This window comes from Anomalospiza imberbis, chromosome 5 (genome assembly GCF_031753505.1).
Source record: "Anomalospiza imberbis isolate Cuckoo-Finch-1a 21T00152 chromosome 5, ASM3175350v1, whole genome shotgun sequence".
Lineage (NCBI taxonomy): Eukaryota > Metazoa > Chordata > Aves > Passeriformes > Viduidae > Anomalospiza > Anomalospiza imberbis.
Genome location: NC_089685.1, coordinates 48,147,548 through 48,167,577, shown reverse-complemented (window position 1 = coordinate 48,167,577; position 20,030 = coordinate 48,147,548). Strand labels below are relative to the sequence as shown.

Here is a 20,030-nt window from a genome sequence, read left to right as displayed (position 1 = left end):
CTGCAGCAACCTGCCTCAGCCCCACCAAGGTAGCAAAGTACAATGCCACAACCTTCCCCAAAATATTGCTGTGGCAGCGCTGGACAGGGAACGTTGGTCCCAAGCCCCTGAACGCACAGCTCCAGGTTTCCCAGGTGGTGACACCTTGCACAGCATGCCCTGAAGCTGAAGAACACACTCTACAGGAAGCACATTTCCAAGGCAAGAGCTTCAAAATTTGCATCTTTGTAAACTGGGTGCTTGACCTATTTAAGCACAGATCAAAAGCAGTGTGTGACAAACACAGAGGTCTGTGTCAGGCAATGCCAGAGCCCTGCCATCCTGGACACCACATTTCTGGTCAGGTTCTGCTGCAGGCACCCTTTGGCAATTGCTTGGAATCAGACCTCTGCAGCATACGGGACAAGATTAATTCCTTGAACCTATAGAAAGATTTCTGAACCAGCCAGAAGTGCTCAGATACAAATACACTGACATAATCTGCTCTTACCTTCACTACCAAAACCAAGTATAATTTTTGAGGAATGCCAGGCTTGTAAATTCTCTGCTCTTCTCAGCTCACAAAAGAGCAACTGTGTCACTTTGTTGTGTTTTTTGTATAGCATTACTTTTTCAGGCATGACACAAGATTAGAGAAACAGGGTGCTGCATTGAAGACTGATCATCTTAAAAGTGCTTATTCAGTGTTATCTGAATAAATAATATTTTGGTGTAAGATTTCACTCTGAAAATCTGACAAGGCAGTAAGTTTGTTGCTGTTGTTGCACCAGCTACTTTCAAGAAGGCTCTCTCTCTCTGCCCCCACAGGAATTTACAATTTACTACAAGAAACAAGGATCTCCAACAGCCATGAGCATTTGGAAGGTCCTTGGCTTCCTTTCTAAATTGTTATTTAATTCTAAAACTCTGAAAAATCAAATTCTGAAAATTCTGAACTACAGTTCAAAGTGCGTTACCTTTGCAGTTGCATGACTGTTCTTACAGAGAAGTCAAAGAATCACAGAGCTGCTTAGGTCAGAAAAGACCTTTAAGATCATTAAATCCAACATTTAATGTATTCTCAAGAAAAACAAGTTTCAGAATTTTTAATGCCCCCTGACAGGAATGGCAGCAGAACAGGCCTAATGATGTTTCCTCCATGTGTGTCTTTACACTTTCTTTGCCACTGGAAATTATCAACTGCAAAGTGATTTAGCTGTAATGAAAGCTCAGTATCAGGCTGGTTTTGAGCTACAGGGAGAGACATTTTCTGCAGGGGAAAAAAAGACCCATACTTCAAAAATAATGGCAGGTTTCTGTATTCTTCCTATTTTTATGAAGTCTTCTCTTCATTCTCAGGGTTAATACAGCATTTTTCAAGACCCCAAAAATGTCCCAAGCAAATGTGAAAAATGCAAGACCAGGAATTTTTTAATAAACTGAAACCTTAACCACAGGGAGAAAAGAAGCCCTCTCTGTAAGAAAGCAGCTTGTGAGTGAGCAGAGTTAACCCAGGTGCATGAATTCTATGTGTATCTTCAGGTATGGCTTGAAAGCATCAGTCCTCAGCAGCAATACAAGACAAGATCTGAAAACTGTTCTGTGTGTTCACTGGCCTCGTGTGACTGATGTTTCCCCCTCCTAAGTTTTGAAAAACTGAGAAGGTATAATCTTGGTTTTTTCAGTAAGGTATCATTTCACTGAATGAGAATGAACAAAAAGCTGCTTTAGGAAGACTGCTTACAGGTTAATTTCCCCAGCTGGGTCTTCTCTGGTGGCATCCTTGTCTTCCAAGGTCGTGCTTTAAATTTACCTCTTTTGGGGAAGAAGATGGGATTAAGATAGCCTAGGGAGTAGTACACGGGAAGACAATAACTTTGGTTAATCCTTACTCTTGCACATCAGACTTTAGATGAGGGGTCCCAGCTTGAATTGTTCCTAAAGCTTCAGTTATGGCTTTAAAAATTGGCCTGGTCCTATGGAAGAAAAGACCATGTATTAAAGCATTAGTTAAAATTAAAAAGGTGAGCATGTAACAGTGTACAATAAGTGCCAGCTGCTGTTGGAGGGAGTGGATTTTTCTGCTACTTTCAGACCCCAATGCCCACAGTTGCTGATTAGAGGAGATGGAGGTCCTTCTGGAAGAGGCTGGTTGCTGATGGATGGCTTCAATGCCTGAGGGTGCTGGATGCCCTGAAGTAGGACAGGAACTTGTAGCAGAGGCTCACCACAAAGTACCAGATGTTTCGAGCCATCTGCGACCTTGCGATGAAGATGCGCCAGATGATCACAAGGAGGGTGGTGTTGAATGCGTATCGGATGTTCCTCAGCCTGAGAAAGAGGCATCTTATCAAGAAACACACAAACAACGAGAAGCTCACCAGCCCCCTGCATTTCCCACAGGTAATTCAGGAATAAATCCTATTTACAAGCAGACCTTGGGCTTCTTGCCATTCCTGTTTTAGTGGAGATACTGTGCTGGAGTCCTTGGTCTTGCCAAGGACTGTGCTGAAGCTGGAGCAGAGAGAATAGTTCATGGTGTAGGTGGAATAGCTGTACTGGAATTCACTCTTGTTCTGTACTCTCATTTCAAACCAGAGCCAAGTCATATGGAGAAGTTTTTCTTTAGGACAGTCTGTGTCCAATACTTTCTGCTTTGGTTTCATATATACAAATATCTCTCACTTTGCAGGATTTGGGGCAGGCTAGAGAACCTCACAGGAGTTGACAAGCAAGGTTCTCTTATTTGGGTGAAACCCTGTCTTTAGAGTTGTGAAGTTACACAATGATCATAAATGGTCTTCACTGTTGCAATACTGCAGCACTGGGATATTTTATTTTTTGGGGCAAGTGGGTTAGTTTACAGCATCAATTTCAGTAATATTACTGAATTTTTCAGATTGTAATGATCCCATCTTCTTTCTGTTAAGCAAAAGTTTCTGCAGTTCTCTAATTCTCATTTTCCCAGTGCTTAACCAAGGGGAAAAAGACACCTAAAGACCTCAAGACTTGTTTCATTTTTGTAAGAGCCCTTTTAAGGTAAACTTTATCACTGCATCACAGTCCACAGTCTGAGGCAGTCAGCAGTCCATTCCTGAGTTCCCTATAAGCTTCCTAAAAATGATCCATGAGTTATGAACTTGTTTAGGATTCCTTGCTATGGCAAACTATCCCCTTATTCTATGTTTGTAAATACTGACAAACTGCTGTGATAAGAAGTAAGTTATCTCAATTTTAATCAAAAATAATAACAATTTTGCAATGTAGCTAGACTTATTTTCCCCAAAGGTAGCCAGGAGCTCTTCTCTTTGTCCCTGGGTGTGACTTACTTGCGTAGATGCTGCTTTGCTGCTGGAATTCCAGCCATGTCCTCATTTAGCAAGTACTTCTTAGCACCTATGCAGTAGCTCTCAATGTATTCTGACCAGTGCAGCTGGCGAACATCAAAGTTGTATAACTGGGATTTAAAGACAAAGAGTGAAATCTGAACACCAGAGTTCAAAACCAGTTTACTTGAAGCATCAATTCTTGACTGATCTCTGTTCCTGACAAGGCCCTCTCTCTGAAATTCTCAAAGCCACTGAGCTCCCAAGCACTGCCAGACTGTGTTTCACAGCTGCTGATTAATGTCCCACCCTGCTGGGAATCTGGGCAAAGCAAGCAGAAATGTAGTGCTAGCTGGCAGAAAATAAAGGTGTTTATTTTTCAGGTGGCAACTCTTCCATAAATACATGTATTTGTACACACACACACACACACACACACACACACACACACACAGAATCACGGAATAAAAATGGCATTCCACACAGGCAAACAGATTCAAATGAAAACCTCCAAGCAGTTTTAATGTGTCACTAAAATGATATGTAAATAAATTAACTGGACATTGAGTCAACAGGTGCCTCTGCATCGGTGTTACTCTCAGCTGTGCTGCATTCTCTTTTGGCAGCTAGAACAGAAGTCCAGGAAATGGATCACTTTGGTGTTTGGCATAAACAAAATCTCTTTGCAGAGCCAACTACCCCAGTTCATTTTTGATGCTCATACTGGACAAATTGTTAGCAAGCTCTCAGGAAGCTGTCTCTTGGAGCAAAGAAAGGCTTTGTAGAGAGGAAGAAGTTTTCACAGAATAGGTTGGGTTGTCAGTGACCTGAAAACATTCTCCTGTAATAATTGGAAAGCTCCTGAAATAAATAATTTCAGATTAAAATCAATTCCGATCATTTAGATATCATTTAAAAGCTCCACAATACACTTAAAATTATTGCTGCAGATGAACAGAATCTGAGATTAGCAACCCATATTCAAAACATATTTACCTTTCTGTCCTCTGTATTAAGGTGACTCATTAACATATTCATATTATCTGAAGACCAGCTCCAGGACTGGGTGGAGAAATACTGCAGGAGTGTCATCGACTTGTGCAGCCGATTGATAATCTTCATCATTCTGAAACAAAGGGGCAGCATTAGAGGTGAGCAGGAAGTCTGACCTTATGTAGAAGCTGCTGGTTTGTGTTTCCACCAATCCAGGTGAATAAACATTACAATTTCTCCTGAGCACTGCCCTGCTACTCGCTAGGCTGAGAACTTACCCAGCAAATCCCAACTGCTCCAGCTGAGCTCAATCCTAGAGCTACCCAGCTTTTATTGTTGGCTCCAACATGGGAGCCAACATCATTGCCACTGATGTCCAACTCACTGGTCTGACCTAAGCAAGGGCTGGAAGCTGCATATATGTCATGTTCCACTGCTGTGGAGGGAAGAGCCCACCTGAGCTGACACAAAGTCTGCACCACAAGGGTACAGTGCTGCTGTTCCCAAGGTGGGTACTTCTCTTTCTGCCACAGGAATTTTCTTCTGCTCCCAAGCCTGAGATGTGTACTGAAGCAAGGCTCTGATTTTTGGCATTAGCTCCAGTATCTGGTGACCACATCTGCAGTATGGACACTGAGCTCAGCAGTCATTTGCTCAACTTCAGTTTTCAGACAGAACCAAAGAATCACAGAGTAGTTTGGGTTGGAAGGGAGCTTAAAGATCATCTTGTTCCAACGCCTGCCATGGGCAGGGACACCTTACACTATCCCAGATTGCTCCAAGCCCCATCCAGTCTGGCCTGGAACACTTCCAGTGATGGAGCAGCCACAGCTTCTCTGGGTAACCTGTGCCAGGGCCTCACCACCCTCATAGGGAAGAATTTCCTCCTATATAATCGAAATGTACTTTTTTCAGTTTGAAACCACTCCCCCTTATCCTGTGATTACGCTCCATGGTAAGAGTCCCTCCTCCTTTTTCCCACTGGTCTGCTTAAAGTACTGAAAAACTGTTACCAGGTCTACCATGTGCCTTTTCTTCTCCAGTCTCAACAGTCCTGGCTCTCCCAGCCTGTCCTCATAGGAGAGGCGCACCAGCCCAGTGACCACCTTTGTGACCCTCCTCTGGACCTGCTCCAACAGCTCCATGTCTTTGCTGTCTTGCTTCAGAGGCATAACTGCTTAAGGACTTGGGAAATGTAGATTTAGGTCCTCTGATGTGTCTTGGCCTTTTCTTACTAATTTTTTTATACAAAAGTGGATGGACAGTAATGCTGTCCTACCCTGCAGGATTATTTTAGTTGTCCCAGTGGTCATGAGTAAAAAAGACCTCTGGCAGTTGTTTTAAAGTGTGATGTGGAGTGCTCGGCAAATTCTGAGAAAACACCACATCCTCTCAGACTGGGTAAGGGCAAGAGAAAGTATTAAAAGGCTGATTTTTGTGGAAAACAGAGCTGTTTTCATGCAAAATATTGTGCTGCCCAGGGGGTAACACAGTTGCTGTGACAAATAAAATGTGGCAGTCTGTGGAGAATGGTGCCAGGCTGGCCTCTCCCCGCGCAGACGTGACTGCCACCACGATAAGCACTCAGCACAGCACAGCAAGACACAATGAGTCCATCAGCTCAGAGCAGAACTGTGCAGCTCACCCAAAGCAACTGGAAAGAGCACTAAAACCTTAGACAGGCACTCCTTCTTAAAGTGGCTTTCATTTTAGAAGCAAAGCAGACCATCAGATTAAAGGAACCTTCCTTCTGAATAATTATGTGCATGTCAACTGAATGCTGTGTATCTGAACTGCTTTAAAATTATTTCAGATTAATCCTCCTGTGTAGGGGAAGCACCATGGGGCAAAGCTTTGTGAATATTTTAATACATTTTAGGAACGTGAGAAAAACAAATGCAGCTAGATTGGAAAGATCTGAAGCTACCCCTCAAGCTGACTCCCCGAAATCTTAAAAGTGCTTAGGACTAATGGAAACTTAGGGAAAAAAGAAAGGATAAGAGAACAAACTCTTTAGTATGTGGGAAAAAACCTTCCCTTTGAGGGTGGAGTGGCCCTGGCAAAAGCTGCCCAGAGAAGGTGTGGCTGCCCCATCCCTGGAAGTGTCCAAGACCAGGTTGGATGGGGCTCCGAGCAACCTGGGATAGTGGAAGGTGTCCCTGCCCATGGCAGGGGTGAAACTAGAGGATCTTAAAGCTTCCTTCCAACCCAAACAAGTCTGTGATTCTATGATCTGAAGAGGTGTGTGTGAAAACTGTGTTTCATGTCAACTGTCTAAGCTCAGTTGATGTGACTACATTCAAAACATTGACTAATGATTTGTATGAAGACAAAGTCTTCTGCAAAACACCGAGTAGAAACATGGCAAAGATTTCTTACAGGAAATCTCATTTTCCACTGTGGAGGAACTGAGAGGAATAAATTGAGTATTAGCTCTCACTGTGGCCACACTTGAGACATGCATTTTGTCTTCTAGAAAACTGTTTACAGCAATGATTTCTTTATTTGCTCCCATACAGAGACTTGCACGAGCAGGTCCTCAGGTGAGACAGGATTGCCCCAAAAGACTACTAAGGGTATAAAACCACATTATGCTCTAAGTCATGGATGGATGTGCAGCACTCACAGGAAACCACTTAGGGCAGTTTTGCTTGATATCTGGAATTTTATGTGAAATGAGCTTACACCTAAAAAGGCTTCTTTTTTTTATTTTATGTGGTTTACTGCCCTTAGACCATAAAGGTCTGATATTCAGGTATCTGGGAAAAGAAGAAACGATGAGCTGCTACTGTGCTTTCTACCACACTGCAGCAATACCTGGATGAGCTGAAGTAGTGTGTAAAAAGAAAAGGAGAATTATATTAAAAAAAGACTTGGAAAACTCCCAACTTCATTGGTGAGCCATCTTTGCTGAGGTTGCAAATCCTAAAGTTCAGAAGATATCATTCTGAGTTCTGTTTGACATTTAACTACAGCATTGCAGGCAGTGTCCACTGGTTAATTATGCCAATCAGCTTCATGAAAAGCAATGTCAATTGTAACGGCAGTGCCAAGATCTTACTGCTGCCCATTTCAACAAAGATTGGAGATTCCAGCCTAATTTTCAGTTTACCTCTATTTCTAGGGTAGTTCTTTCCTCCTGGATAACTGCAAGTCTTTTTATGGACAAATCTGCCTCCGAAGCAGAATATCAGGGATAAATCAGAGCAGCTGACATCAACACAGCGCTGGCATCCTGTTCTCACACTGCACAACAAATCCTCCTCTGTGGTGGCAGGGAGTAAAGGAGGACAATGTCTGGAGTAATGTTACTTACAAGATGATTCCTTCCACATGGGACATGGATATTGCTGTTCCTCCAAGCCATACCACTGCCAGGGCTCAAATACCACCCATAATGGTGAACTGCCCTTCTAAATACAATTAGAATTTAATCATACTCAGAAACAATTGCTTCCTAGATTTCAGAATACTACTGGAAACAGCTACTTAGGCATCTAATTCATGGGGGAAAAAACACATTAGCTGGTATGTTCTAAACCTTGCCAGACCCAAGTCCTTATGCAAGCTCATACCAGATAGGGGTGATCCCAATGGAAAGCTGAAGTGGTAGAGATCTGGATATAGAGAAGACAGAAGACTACCAGTCCTCCTCTGCCTTGGGAACCTCTGTGGTGTGCAAAACTGAGTTCAAAAGATGTGCTGTTCTCCAGGTGGTGGGAAGGGTGCGAACCATAGGCTGTGCTTAACTACAGCCATGCATTTCCTCATTTTCCTCAAGCGAAGGAGACAGGAAGACGCTCAAGGACTCCAGTTCTCATCACTGCTTCAAGCTCTGCTCTCCATGGGAGTGGCAGGCATGCAGGAGGCTGAGAGCACCATTCCTTACCTGGGCTTTCTCCCCGTAAGCCTCATGTACAGGTCGTAGAGGATGGCAGGTGCCTTGTGGCTGACAGTGATCCAGTACTGGTTTATCAAGTAGCTGGAGGTCATGTGAGCATTGGGTGTTCGGAAGGCCTGCTCCAGGGGGTTCCTTTTGAACGTGGACATGACGTACTGTCCTGCAAGGGAACAGGCATTTTTCACTGGCAATCACTCACTTCCAGCTGGGCTGGAAGCACGGTGCAGCACAGCCCAAATTGTGCTTCACACCTCCAGCCCACTGCTCTCTGAATTGTGTCACCAGAGCTTGAACCAGGTTGCCCCTTCTGCCATGAAAATTGACTCCATCTATTGCCTATCTGAAACCCAATCCTGCTCCACGCTTAACACTGGCAGACAAAAACCTCCTTGTCAAAGCACCTAAACATAAAGGAGGAAAAGTAGGCAGCTCTAAGAGCTTCAAGGAGCTGCAGTTCTGCTTTAATCTGCTGCAGGTGTAAAAGAAATTGGTAAGTGCTAACATTTCATTAGATCGCTGAAAGCAAACTTTGATCTGCTAGCATAAAATAAAAATGACATTTCTAATTTTCAGTCAGATTTTCCAGTGAGCTGATGTCTGAGTTAGTCTGTTGCTTACACAGGGTGATAGCTTTAAAAAGACTTCATTATATCCTTTCAAACCACATCTGACCCACACCACCAAATGTCTGCCTGTTTTCAGAAGACCTCTGGATGCTCTAAGGCAGCAAACTGTCTTGCATTCTTAACTCAAAAACAAATGATAGGGTGGGAATCTTCCCTTCCCTTTGCATGTTAAGGCACAAAATATGCTGGGTCTGATTCTGAGCTCTGGCAATGGCACAGTGCCACAGAGTGGTATCTAGACGTGCATATCTGGGACATTTGTATACTGCAGAGGCTTAATAGAACTGCGGTAGTTGAGGGTAAGGCTATCATCCTAGGGACTGATAAACAGATGGTGCTCCTACTCCTGAGCACCAGCAAGCTCAAGAAAGAAGAATATGTGGGCTTTTTTCACTTTCTAAAAAATTTATTTGAGAGTTAATGACATCAATCTGTGCTCATATTATCGTTTAGTCTCTAAGCTTATGTTACAAATATAAAATCAGATGAGAATTTGCAAGCCACAAGAAACATCCAGATCATCCTCAGATAAGCAGATACCAATTGTAACATTCAGACAGGACTCTCCAGTGTCTGTGCTCAGCTCATTACTGCACTTCAAGTGACTTTTGCTGTACTTCTACTAAGAACCCCAAACCAGAAATTTGTCACCTCTAGGAGCTACTGCAATGACTTAGTGGGTGGGTGGTCTCTCCCCTCCAACCTGAACAAAAAAATGCAACAGCAAATCCTACAACTCAAAGGCAGGTTCTGCAGGGGGAGAACTGGACACACGTCTCACCAAGGTGGACTAACAAGAATAAATTGAACTTAATTTTTGCCACGCTGAACATCATCTCCAGCCTGTTTTACGGTTTAGTTTTGAGGAGAACCTGCAAAATGTACTTCACAAAGTCAGACTAACCAGATTCACATTGCAGCAAAGCAGAATATGCCTCTTCAGATAAAAATTTAGTTGTGTGACCACATCTTTGTAAAAGCAGACAAAGTACTGAGAAAGTAAGGGAAAAGTAAAACCCCAAGGCATAGCATTATTTGGAAAATAAATAAATCAGTTAAGGTCCCTTTTAACACTAGTTTTTATCTGTGTCTGATAAGCTTTAGAATGAATTGCCTTGCAATGGGTGTTTAAGCATACACTCTCTTCTGGATCTCTTTCTCCTCCCTCCCTCCAAGCTCATCACTCAAACTGTACTCAAAGCATCACCATCTCCACCACTTCTGTTCACAACCCTCAGTTTCCCAAGCCTAATCCAGCTTAAATTTCTCTGTTTGATCTTTCTCCTCTTGAAAACTCCCTGCTCCCTTGTGTACACCTGTCATTCCTACAGCAGGTCCTGGTGTCACCTGGCCTAACTGGGTAGCCCAGGCCCATCCCTCTGCAAAGCCCATGTTTGCTTTGCACTAAAATGCTCAGTCCCATGCCAGGTGACTCCCATTCCCCTCCCTGGTTTCTCAGCAGCTTCCAGACACTCATGACCATCCTGATGACCAGTCACACACACTGACTCCTTGAACAGAATTATGTCTATTTCCCAAGAAGAAATTGGTAGGAGTCTGAATGAGGATTCAGACTGGATGCCTGCAGTCATAACATTGTGATGCAATAAATCTTTCCCAAACTAATTTATTCAGCCATACAACATTTTTAAAGGCAAAATTTTTCATTTTAATACTCCATCCTAATTCTCTGCAGCATGCTGCTCTCAGGAAACCTGTGGCTACAACATGGGGTAGAAAAAGCTTCATAGTGTCACCCAAGGAGAGAATTTTGCCTTCACTTCCACCACACAGCTCAGCTGCTTATGGAAGCTGCTGCACCCAGATGATCTCATGGCTAATCCACAGTTATAAGCAGAGGAACAGAATAAAATCAATGACAATGAACTAAATACATTGCTGTTTTCTTCAGTAAATTTACACTGAAAAAGGGTTAACAAAGGTAAACCTCAGAAAGTGGTGCTATGGTGGCTTTTGCAGAAGTAGCAGCCTGTGAAGAGCTTTGTATTCACTCCTGTGAAAAAGCCACAGAAGATCTTGAGTAACCACAGCATTTCATCTCTCATTAAAAAAAAAAAATCCAGGAGCTTGATGTGATGGCCTCAGCACTCAGCCAATTGCTGAAACCTCTTCCCTGCTAGGCCACGTGATCAAATATCATGTTTAAGACATTTATTCTGTAAATGCAATTATGGTCTCATTCTCTGCTGACTTAGTTTGCCATGTAAATAAAGCAAGGGGAAAAGCAAGGGCTGAGAGATGGAGTAGCCAGCCTCTTGTATTTAAAGCACAAAGATATGAATGCAGGGGTAACAGAAAGTAAACCAAGTGCAGTACATCTGTCCATGATTGTACTAACTGTACACAGTATTTCACAATACACAGCTGAGACAAATTTTGCTGCTTTGCTTCAGCATGAGTTTTTCTCTTCAAGGGCGTCAGGATCTGTCTCCCTTTCTTTCACCCCTGCCTTGGAAGTACATCCACTTGAAGAAAAGTCAGCCATGAGAATAATTTGATTTCTTTTCCCACAAAACTCATGATCAAAATACAAACTGTTCTTGAAGCCCACGTGTCATCTCAACATTTTCCTCCTCAAGTGCACACCTCTTATTTCTGTTCAGAATTTTCTGATGGACAAGAAAGACCACTTCCATAATATCACAGAATCCTAGAATGGTTTGGTTTGGAAGTACCCTTTACCTCACAGGATCCTCACCCAAAATGCAGTTTGAGTGGCAGACACGGAATGCCACCTAAATTGTGGAAACCAATTCTTCAAAGTGTAAGGAACACTATGAATGTTCTCCATTTAAATGAGACCTTACCCATTTCTCCCCAGAAGAAAGGGTTGATTCCCCCTGTTGTGCAGTTGTACACCAACAGGTTTTTTGGTCTGGAAAACAGAAAGAAGTATTATTTTGAGATTTGAAGAAAAACTCTATTTCTTAGGCATGAGATTACAAAATCAATCCATTTCATATAAATTCCCAGTTTAATACCAAACAAAGCTTGCATTTTTTGGTGTGGAACTAAACACGGATCACACCTGTTTTATTTCTTCCTTCAACATAAATCAAGAATTAATCAGTTTTCTTGACCTAAGCCTGCCTTGTCAAGGGTGTCAAGTGATGAAATCAATACAGCATTTTTCTTACTGTATACTTGAAAACTGCACAGTTTTAATTTGGTGGATTTCTTAATAATGCTTTGAGAGGAAAGCTGGTGAGCTGATCTTCAAGGTCCTTTTAGGATCCATATTTAGCTCACTGGATGTAGCTCTACCCTCAGCTCAGAGGGCTTACTCTGTCTTTCAAAGTAAAACACTTCTGCCTTTTATTTGCCTGGGTTTGATTTCTAAGAGTTGCATAAACCTCCAGAATAATTCATGTGGTTTATTCTCTGTACTCCTACCTAATGATTAAAGGCCAGGCCAAAGGTTCACAGGAAAAGACCTTAAATCCTTAATATCACTTCTACATACTCTTCTCAACAATGCAAAATAGGGAGATTTTTTTAGATCATATAACCTATAAGCTCATAATATATTTACATTGTGCAGTGTTTCCCAAGGAAAACACACAGAGCTTTTTTACCAAGAAAACTCCAGAAGACACTTGAAAAGCAACTCAATGAAAAGGAGGCCCAAAAACCACGGCTGCAAAACTCTTGGCCTTCAGAAGAATGACTTCTGAGAGACAAGAAACAGGTCTCACCCATAGGTGTAGAGATTTCCTAACTCTAAACCCTGCCTTTATTGCATCTCCTACGCTCTCAGTCCTTGCCCACCCACAGGGAGACAACACCAATCTGAAAATCAATCAACCAGCCTCTTGCACTGGTTTTTAATCAGCTCCTGGTTCCCTTTAAAGTGCTGGTGCAGGGAGCAAATATTCCAGGTGTGTGGCCAAAGAGGAACGCTACGAAGAGGGATGCCCTCCCACCTGTGCACGGCCGTGTACCACCCGGCTGCCAGAGTCAGGTTGATGGCGACGTCGACGGGAATCATGTCTGCCACCGCTTCGTTGTTGGCGATGACGGTGCGCAGGATCCCTTTGCCTGCCTGTGGGACAGGGAGACAGGGAAACAGTCACCCACTCCAGCCTGGGCTAAGATTTAACTGGCAGGACTCCAGCAGCGTGCACTGGGTCAGCACTGTAGCAAGTTTTTTTCTGTTGCAGATTATTTGGTTTCTGTGACAACAAAGATGGATCTCCCATGGATCCTGCTGCCCTGCAATTCCAGAGGACGTCTGGAAACATGATGATGTCTGTGCTGTGTACAACAAGAAAAGCTGGGACTCTTAATTTAACTCAATAGGAAAGAAAATACCCAAGGAGAGAAATGTATCTGAATTTGCTGCTGTAAAGCGCATGCCTGGAAGTTACATTTTCTTAAATGACACAGGCAGACAGAGGTCTGAGTATACCTCAGAGACTGCAGTTACTTTGGAAATCCTACACCAGTAGGATTTTTGGAAAGTTGACTACCTTTCTTTTGGATGTATTCACACTCTCTTCTTTTCCAAAGCTGTCTGTTAAGCACAAAGATACAAAGGATGGCCCCTGCCATTGAAGAGCACATCACACACCAAAACACGGTAAAAGGAATCAGTGCAAATACAAAGTACTGACAACCAAAAAGAAGAAATAGGCAAGAACAAAAATTTTTCACCTTGCTTTAGTAGGAAGTGCATTTTTCAGGGGATCAGGCTCCCCAGAATATGTACATTTAACCTGAATGCTTATCAGGGGGTTTCCACGATGACCAATAAGGCTTTGGAGGTTCTACAGGAGAGATATGGCAACAGCATGGCAGACTGGATCAGAGAGGACAAGGCAAAATACAGAAAGGTGGGGGTGAAATGGGGTGAAGGAAATTTACTTGGTGTGTCATGGATGAGGGCTCAACAGAGCACGTAAGAGAAGAAACCCTACATGGCAGAGTCATGGTTGCAATCAAGTTCTTTCTTGTGTGGGAAACAATGCAGTGAAGCTGAGGAACCAGGGAAAAAGCTGAGAGGATAAAAGTGTTGGTGAAGCAAGGAAGGATAAAAGCTCTTGTAATTCAGATCTGTGCAAAAGCAGAGGGAAGGACTGAATGAAGGAGCAAAAGAACATCTGCTACAGATCCATCAAAATTTAAAAGGTGGGGCAAAGGAAATGTTATCGCTTTTCTTGAATTATTTTCATACAATCTGAAACTCAAATTTCATTATAAAATAGATTAAATTTTTCTACAGCAACTAAACAGGAAGTGCCTAGTTGTGGAAAACCCCTTGCCTGAAATCTGAGGAGAGAAAAGTCATTAAAAAAGCATTTAAGACTTGCTATTAATTTGTAAAGCACATACCATTGTCTAGTGGTCATTGGTGGATTTTAAGGGACACTGTATCCCCTCTTTGGGAGGTGTTTATCTTTTGGGGTCTTTTTGGTGGCTGTTCTCCTCCTTTCCCCATCTGCAATCAGATGTGTTTGCTGCATTTCACAGTTTGGAAGTAAGGGAGTAACACTTCTGACTGATTTAGTTTTCAGGAACTAGGACTTCTGAGCAGTCCCATTTCATCCTTGGTGCATCAGTCAGAGGAATCACAGACTGACAGAGACAACAGTGCAAGATTCCCTACATGGCTCACTCCATCCTCCTCAAACCTGTGTCATGCTTTGAATTCTGCTGCCCTAAGCTGAACTATGGTTAGGCTCAGACACTAAAGCTTCAACTTGCAACATCACTATGATTTGCTTTGTGTTCTTACTACTGGGTTTTTTCAAGGGGAAAAAAAGGCAGAAGGAAACAAAGGAGGCAACCAAGCTCAGCTCTGAATTTTCCACTTCTATGAACACATGCTCGCTAGAGACTACTGTGTGATTAACTATCGCATTTTCACACTAAAAACTTTTCTCAGGTCTTCCAAATGAGGATGTTTGATGGATCTGCCGCAAAATGTGTTCAGAGCAGCATGTGATGGTCATACACGAATGGTTTCAAAATTTGCTATGTTTTGCATGTAACAAAGGCTTGAGGTTTAAGTTTTTAGGTTACCTTTTATATAAAAAATGGTTCAGTGGCACTTCCATCAGGTATGGCTTGATTTCTGTTTATAGATACTGACATTTTTTTCTTTAGTGAAATAGAAGCTACTGCAAAGTGAAACTTCCAAAATAATTTCCTGGCCTGAGTCTGATGTTTCTGGACAGCCTCTCAGCTGAGGTGCTTTCAAGCCAGTCACTGTCCAGATCACAAATTAAACCAGTTGTGCCCTACAGCTTCACTGCCTTCCAGGGAGGAAGGTCTTTGCATGTAATAAGGCATTTGTCTTAATTAAGACCAAATGCCTTAATTACACTCCAGCGGAAATTTAATTAATTTCATTTTGTTCCTCAATCAACAAACACAGCTCCCCACAGCAGCTGGAGCAACTTTAGGTAAAAGAAACATAATTAGATTATCAAGAACAACTTGGACTCCCATATTTCATGAATATTTAAAATAAATATATCTATTTATGGAATGAAATGATCAGACTCAAACACTGCAACTGAGGAAAGAAGTCTTTGTAAGATTTGGAGTCCAGATTCTGCCCAAGTGACATCAAAGATCATGGGAACCAAATCTGAATCTGAGGGATGTTCTCCCTATAGGATGAGCTTGGTTAGAAGTTGAAAGTGAGTATTTTGGTATAGAGGGACACTTCAAATGCACAAAACCAAACCATGAAAATCACTTTCCTTTTGCTTTTTTCAACACTTAATTAAAGCAAATAAAGCTACTCATCTAATAATCACAGTTTAAAATACATTTGGCCAGGAGAGCTGGTTGTACTGACACAACTTTCAGGTAATCAAACTGATGCATCACTCAGATGTTTAAGGGTTCATTTTCAAACAACTCCCCATATTCAAGAACATTAATTCATATACTTATTAATTCCCCCCCTTCAGAAGAAAAAAGTCTCCTGGGTCCCTAATAATAAACACTTTTCCCTTCTGGAAAACATTCCAAACAATTTGTCTTTACACCCTGCATCCTTGTCATTGTTTTTTATCTTTTTGTTGGCCAACTCTCAATGTAGTTACAGACCACATTTCATCACCCAAGAGCTCAGTGTAGATGACACAAATATCATGGTCTCTTCTACTATACTGAAAAACCTCAGAGCTTCAAACCTGGACCAAAAAATACCATCTCTTTTTCAAATCTCAGTGCAAGTGTAATCTTTTAATATATTAAAAAAAAGCCATTTCCCACAGTGACCCTAGAATCTCATAATCTTTGCTCTCCATGGAGCTAACTTGGATCTAAAGATATAGGCTGCATCTGCATACAAAACCTGGTCCAAGGTTTCTTGCAAACCAGTTCTGGATAAATGGTGTGACAGACATCAATATAAGTTATGATTAAAAAAATAGAAAAAAAAAACCAAAAACAAAAAAGACCAAAATAAAATTAATGTCATTACAAAAGACAGAACCTGACACATGAAAATATAAGAAGTGCATTTGCAAAATTAAGGAATTGCAAAGCATTCCTTGTTCTTGATAACATAATGAAAAAACCCAGAAACCAGCGCAAGATCCTGGGACTAGAGCAGAGAGGCAGTACAAGCTTCTTGAGTTGTCACCAAGGAATAGAAAAAATTCTTTTTTTTAAAGAAACTATGACATGATTAGAAGTCAATAATTTGTGAACAAAAATTGAATGCCTCTGAAATGTATAGATGGGGCTCACATGAAAGCATTATTTGTCCTGTGCACTCCATAACTGTAAGTTTCTATTTATGCTCTACTTCAGATATAAATGAACTTTTAAAACAAGATCATTTTATTCTGTTTAACAAGGATTTTATTCTGCTCTCCTATGATTGCAGATCACTAATCCTTTTATACATTGCAGCGGGCTGATTAGAACATAGTTTTGACAAAGTAATGAAGTTGGACATACATGAACATAAATATCTGCTGAGAGCTATACAGCATTATGGACTGACAGAGAGACCTAAGGCAGTGATTTTAGTTCAGAAAAAAAAATTAAGGCAGGAGAAAAAGTATGCAACTTTACTCCTTTAATGTATTAATTGTAATGATTATTTTCATCTTACAGGGAATATTTTATCAAGTTAGGAAAAAATATAGTGAACTATCCATGTGACTGGCAGAGTCTGAATCAATAATACACATTATTTAGGTGTAGTCTGTACAGGGAGAAATCCTGTACAAAGCAGTGGCAAGTGGGAGCCAGAATATTTGGTATTGTGGAAGTATAACAAGTTATAGCAGTAGATTTGGAAACAATACACACAGAGACAGATGGAACAATAAATGCTGCTGCCTTGTATTGACAGTGTGGTAACCTGGCCTGGAAAACAAAGTTGTGTTAAAAGATTCAAACTGTGACACCCATGAATTACCCTCATTTCAAGGATACATCTTTTGCCTTTTCTTTGAAAATTTGGCCAAATGTGTCCAAACCTTTAGTTTTTTCAGAGTTTTTAGGAACTGCAATTCATGTTTTAGCAAACTAGCCAAATGAATAGTCTCTCAATGTCCGTTTTGAGCTCAACACAAAAAGACCATCCTCTGGGTCCCACCAGCTGACATATGTGTGGCAAGTGGGTGACATCTTTCTCCCAGACTCAGAAAACTCCTGTGGCCCTTTACTGCACACAGTTTCTAAGTGGGGCTGTAGAGTAACATCAGAATTGCTGTTTTAGTAACTCAAACTCCACTCTAAGGGGAGCTTAAATAGTAAGCAGACGTACCGCAATAAATATTCCGCTGGTCCCATTGAAGTTGTCAATCCAGCCCTGAGGAAAAGAAGAATAATTAGTGTTCCTTTCAATGATGTATTGCTTACACAAGCTCCTAAATGATGACAGTGGTGTGGTGTGGTGTAGACAAAGAAGGAAAGAGACACCAGTTTAGATGGATGCCAGCCCATCTAGGAGAGTTGCCAGGATGTCAAACAGTACCAGGGGATGCACTGCCTGCAATTTACTCATCAACAACAGAATCTAGGTTTGTTCTTAGAAACCACTTCTTTCCTATTCCCTGGCCTCGGGAATAAAATCTGGTTTTAAACACCACAGTGTCTTAGTGCTGCCACACTTGCTGAAAACAGTTGGACTGATATTTACCCTTGACAGACAACATGCAGCTGTCACCAAGGGTGATTTGGTCACACCAGCTAATTTCTAAAGCAAGGAAGAATAAAACCCCAAAACCAAACCACAACACTCCTTCTAAATTCCATCCTACTTCAGGTCAGTGAAGCTGCCACTTGTGGGAGCTGGAGTTCAGAGCAGTGATGAGCTGTTTGACCTGGAACAGGCTGTGACACCAAACAGAGCTCTTTGTGTTTCCAAGACGGGGAGCTTGGCCCAGAGCCTTAGCTGTATCTCAGCCATCTCTGGCACACTTCAGGCTGCATAAAAGCCAAAGGTGACTTTGTGCTGCCTTTCCAATTTGGCTGCAATGTCAGGGCACGTTATTCCTATTGGTATATTTAGCTTAATGAATTATCTCATTCCAAAGTACAGCTGCATTTAACTACAGAGTGCCTGACATTTGTACCTTAACCACAATGCACCAGGAGTATGACTGACCCTCAGATCCCATGTTTTGAGCACAGAAACTCCCCTGGTGTGCCTGAATGGACAATCAATTGCAAGCCCAGCATTCTGCACCATAACTATCCCAGCTCTTGTTATTATTGCTTAAATGTGGTCTTTTTACAGGAGTTCTAAGGTGCTGAAGAAGGCTTGCTGTTCTACTCCAGCACGGGATCTCCACCTCTTCCACACATCTCCCCGTGAACTGTGGACACCTGTTTCTCAAGATATTGCTACAAGGAGGGACAGATTCCTGACAGTACCACAGCTCCAGCTCCATCCAAAGACTCTTGGTTAGGAATTGTGTATTCATGCTTACTGGGAAAGGCTCATGCCAGCTGGCTCCCACGATGGATGGCCTGATGATAGCAATGTTCAAGTTTCCTTTCTCTTGCTGAATCAGGTACTCTGACAAGGCTTTGGTGTAGGTGTAAGTGTTGGGCCACTCCCCAAGCAACTTGGGTGTGATGTCTTGAATGATAGATTCATCCAACCACCTACAGGTAACAAGGAGAACATCATCATCCACCATGCAGGGAGAGAAAAAGATTCAGGCAAAACAGACCACAGTGAGACAGGGATCCCCACCTGAAACAGAGGATAAGCCAGTCAAAGATATTTAAGGTTTGGATTTAAAACTGCTCTGTGGGAGAAAGTTACTTTTGTCTTCAAGGTGCAAAATAAACCCTGGTGAGCTTCACGCTACAATGCCCCGCTGCAATTCAGGTACCTCTACAAACTCCCTTCAGAGCAATCTCTTGCATGGGTAATGCTTCACTGCAATCTGTAACATAAATATTGCCATGGTCTGCAGCCTGATGGAGCTCTCTCAGCTAGGAATCCCACTAGGCAGTTCTCATCCTTAGCCAACACAGTCCCTGTATACTCCCAAATATGTTTCAGGATATTCTGGGTAACCTTGAATTAGCAAGTCACGTAACAGCACAAAGGTCTCAAAAGCTGGAAAAAACATCCTACGGGGATATTATTCCAACACTGGATTTCCATCATTTGCAGTGTTAGATGTTCCTTCTAGCAGGCTTACCACAGGTTTGTTCACATAGGAAACTGCTGGTTCTTAAAAAAAAACCAATCAAAAATAAACCACCAAAAAAAAAACCAAAACAACCCAAGTTGTTTTTTATTTTTTGAAGGTATTCATGTATCTAATCCATGACAAGCAGTTATGCAGATAGCTTTTAAAAATCAGCCCTTACCACCATGGACCTGCAGGAAGGGCCTAACATCCAAAGGCTCTTCCCTGGCACAGCACCAGGACCTCATAGGTCCTGCCAGCATCTGGGTGTAAAGGACAAGAACTGGCTGTGCTTCCAGAGCCCTCGCTGCCAGTCCCTGACAGGCTCCCAGCAGCCTGGTGTTACACCACAGAATCAAAGATTAGCTCCTATAATCCAATTTGTAATTAAGTCAACAGACTTACAGTTCAGTCTGAAGGCGTGGACTCTTCCCAGGGGCACTGCAAGGATACTACTTCCTGCAGATCCTCACTTCACCCCTCCTTGTCTTGAATTTCAGAAAAAGGCAGAGGTCAAGGGGAGAGAAATACAATGCCGACTGCCACACCTGAAAAATTGCTT

At 42.1% G+C, this 20,030-nt stretch overlaps 1 protein-coding gene and 2 long non-coding RNA genes across 7 annotated transcripts in view; 2 read left to right on the top strand and 1 right to left on the bottom strand.

The window, feature by feature from the left end:
- Positions 1-1,300: 1,300 nt before the first annotated feature.
- Positions 1,301-20,030, bottom strand: part of LOC137474189 (fatty acyl-CoA reductase 1-like) — a 111,843-nt gene continuing 93,113 nt past the window's right edge. For all 5 annotated transcript variants that reach the window (XM_068190542.1, XM_068190546.1, XM_068190543.1 and 2 more), the window contains exons 5-12: positions 18,752-18,929; positions 17,584-17,628; positions 12,770-12,888; positions 11,654-11,721; positions 8,188-8,359; positions 4,302-4,431; positions 3,309-3,436; positions 1,301-2,310 (exon numbers count right to left, since the gene is read on the bottom strand). In XM_068190542.1, the coding sequence (XP_068046643.1) occupies positions 2,148-2,310; positions 3,309-3,436; positions 4,302-4,431; positions 8,188-8,359; positions 11,654-11,721; positions 12,770-12,888; positions 17,584-17,628; positions 18,752-18,929 (1,003 nt within the window). In that variant the 3' untranslated portion in view covers positions 1,301-2,147. The remainder of the gene's footprint in view (positions 2,311-3,308; positions 3,437-4,301; positions 4,432-8,187; positions 8,360-11,653; positions 11,722-12,769; positions 12,889-17,583; positions 17,629-18,751; positions 18,930-20,030) is intronic.
- LOC137474199 (uncharacterized) lies at positions 4,344-8,314 on the top strand. The gene is made up of 2 exons (XR_010999225.1): positions 4,344-4,456; positions 7,423-8,314. It is a non-coding gene; the product is annotated as an uncharacterized lncRNA (long non-coding RNA).
- Positions 17,406-19,391, top strand: LOC137474200 (uncharacterized). Its single transcript, XR_010999226.1, has 2 exons — positions 17,406-17,839; positions 18,559-19,391. It is a non-coding gene; the product is annotated as an uncharacterized lncRNA (long non-coding RNA).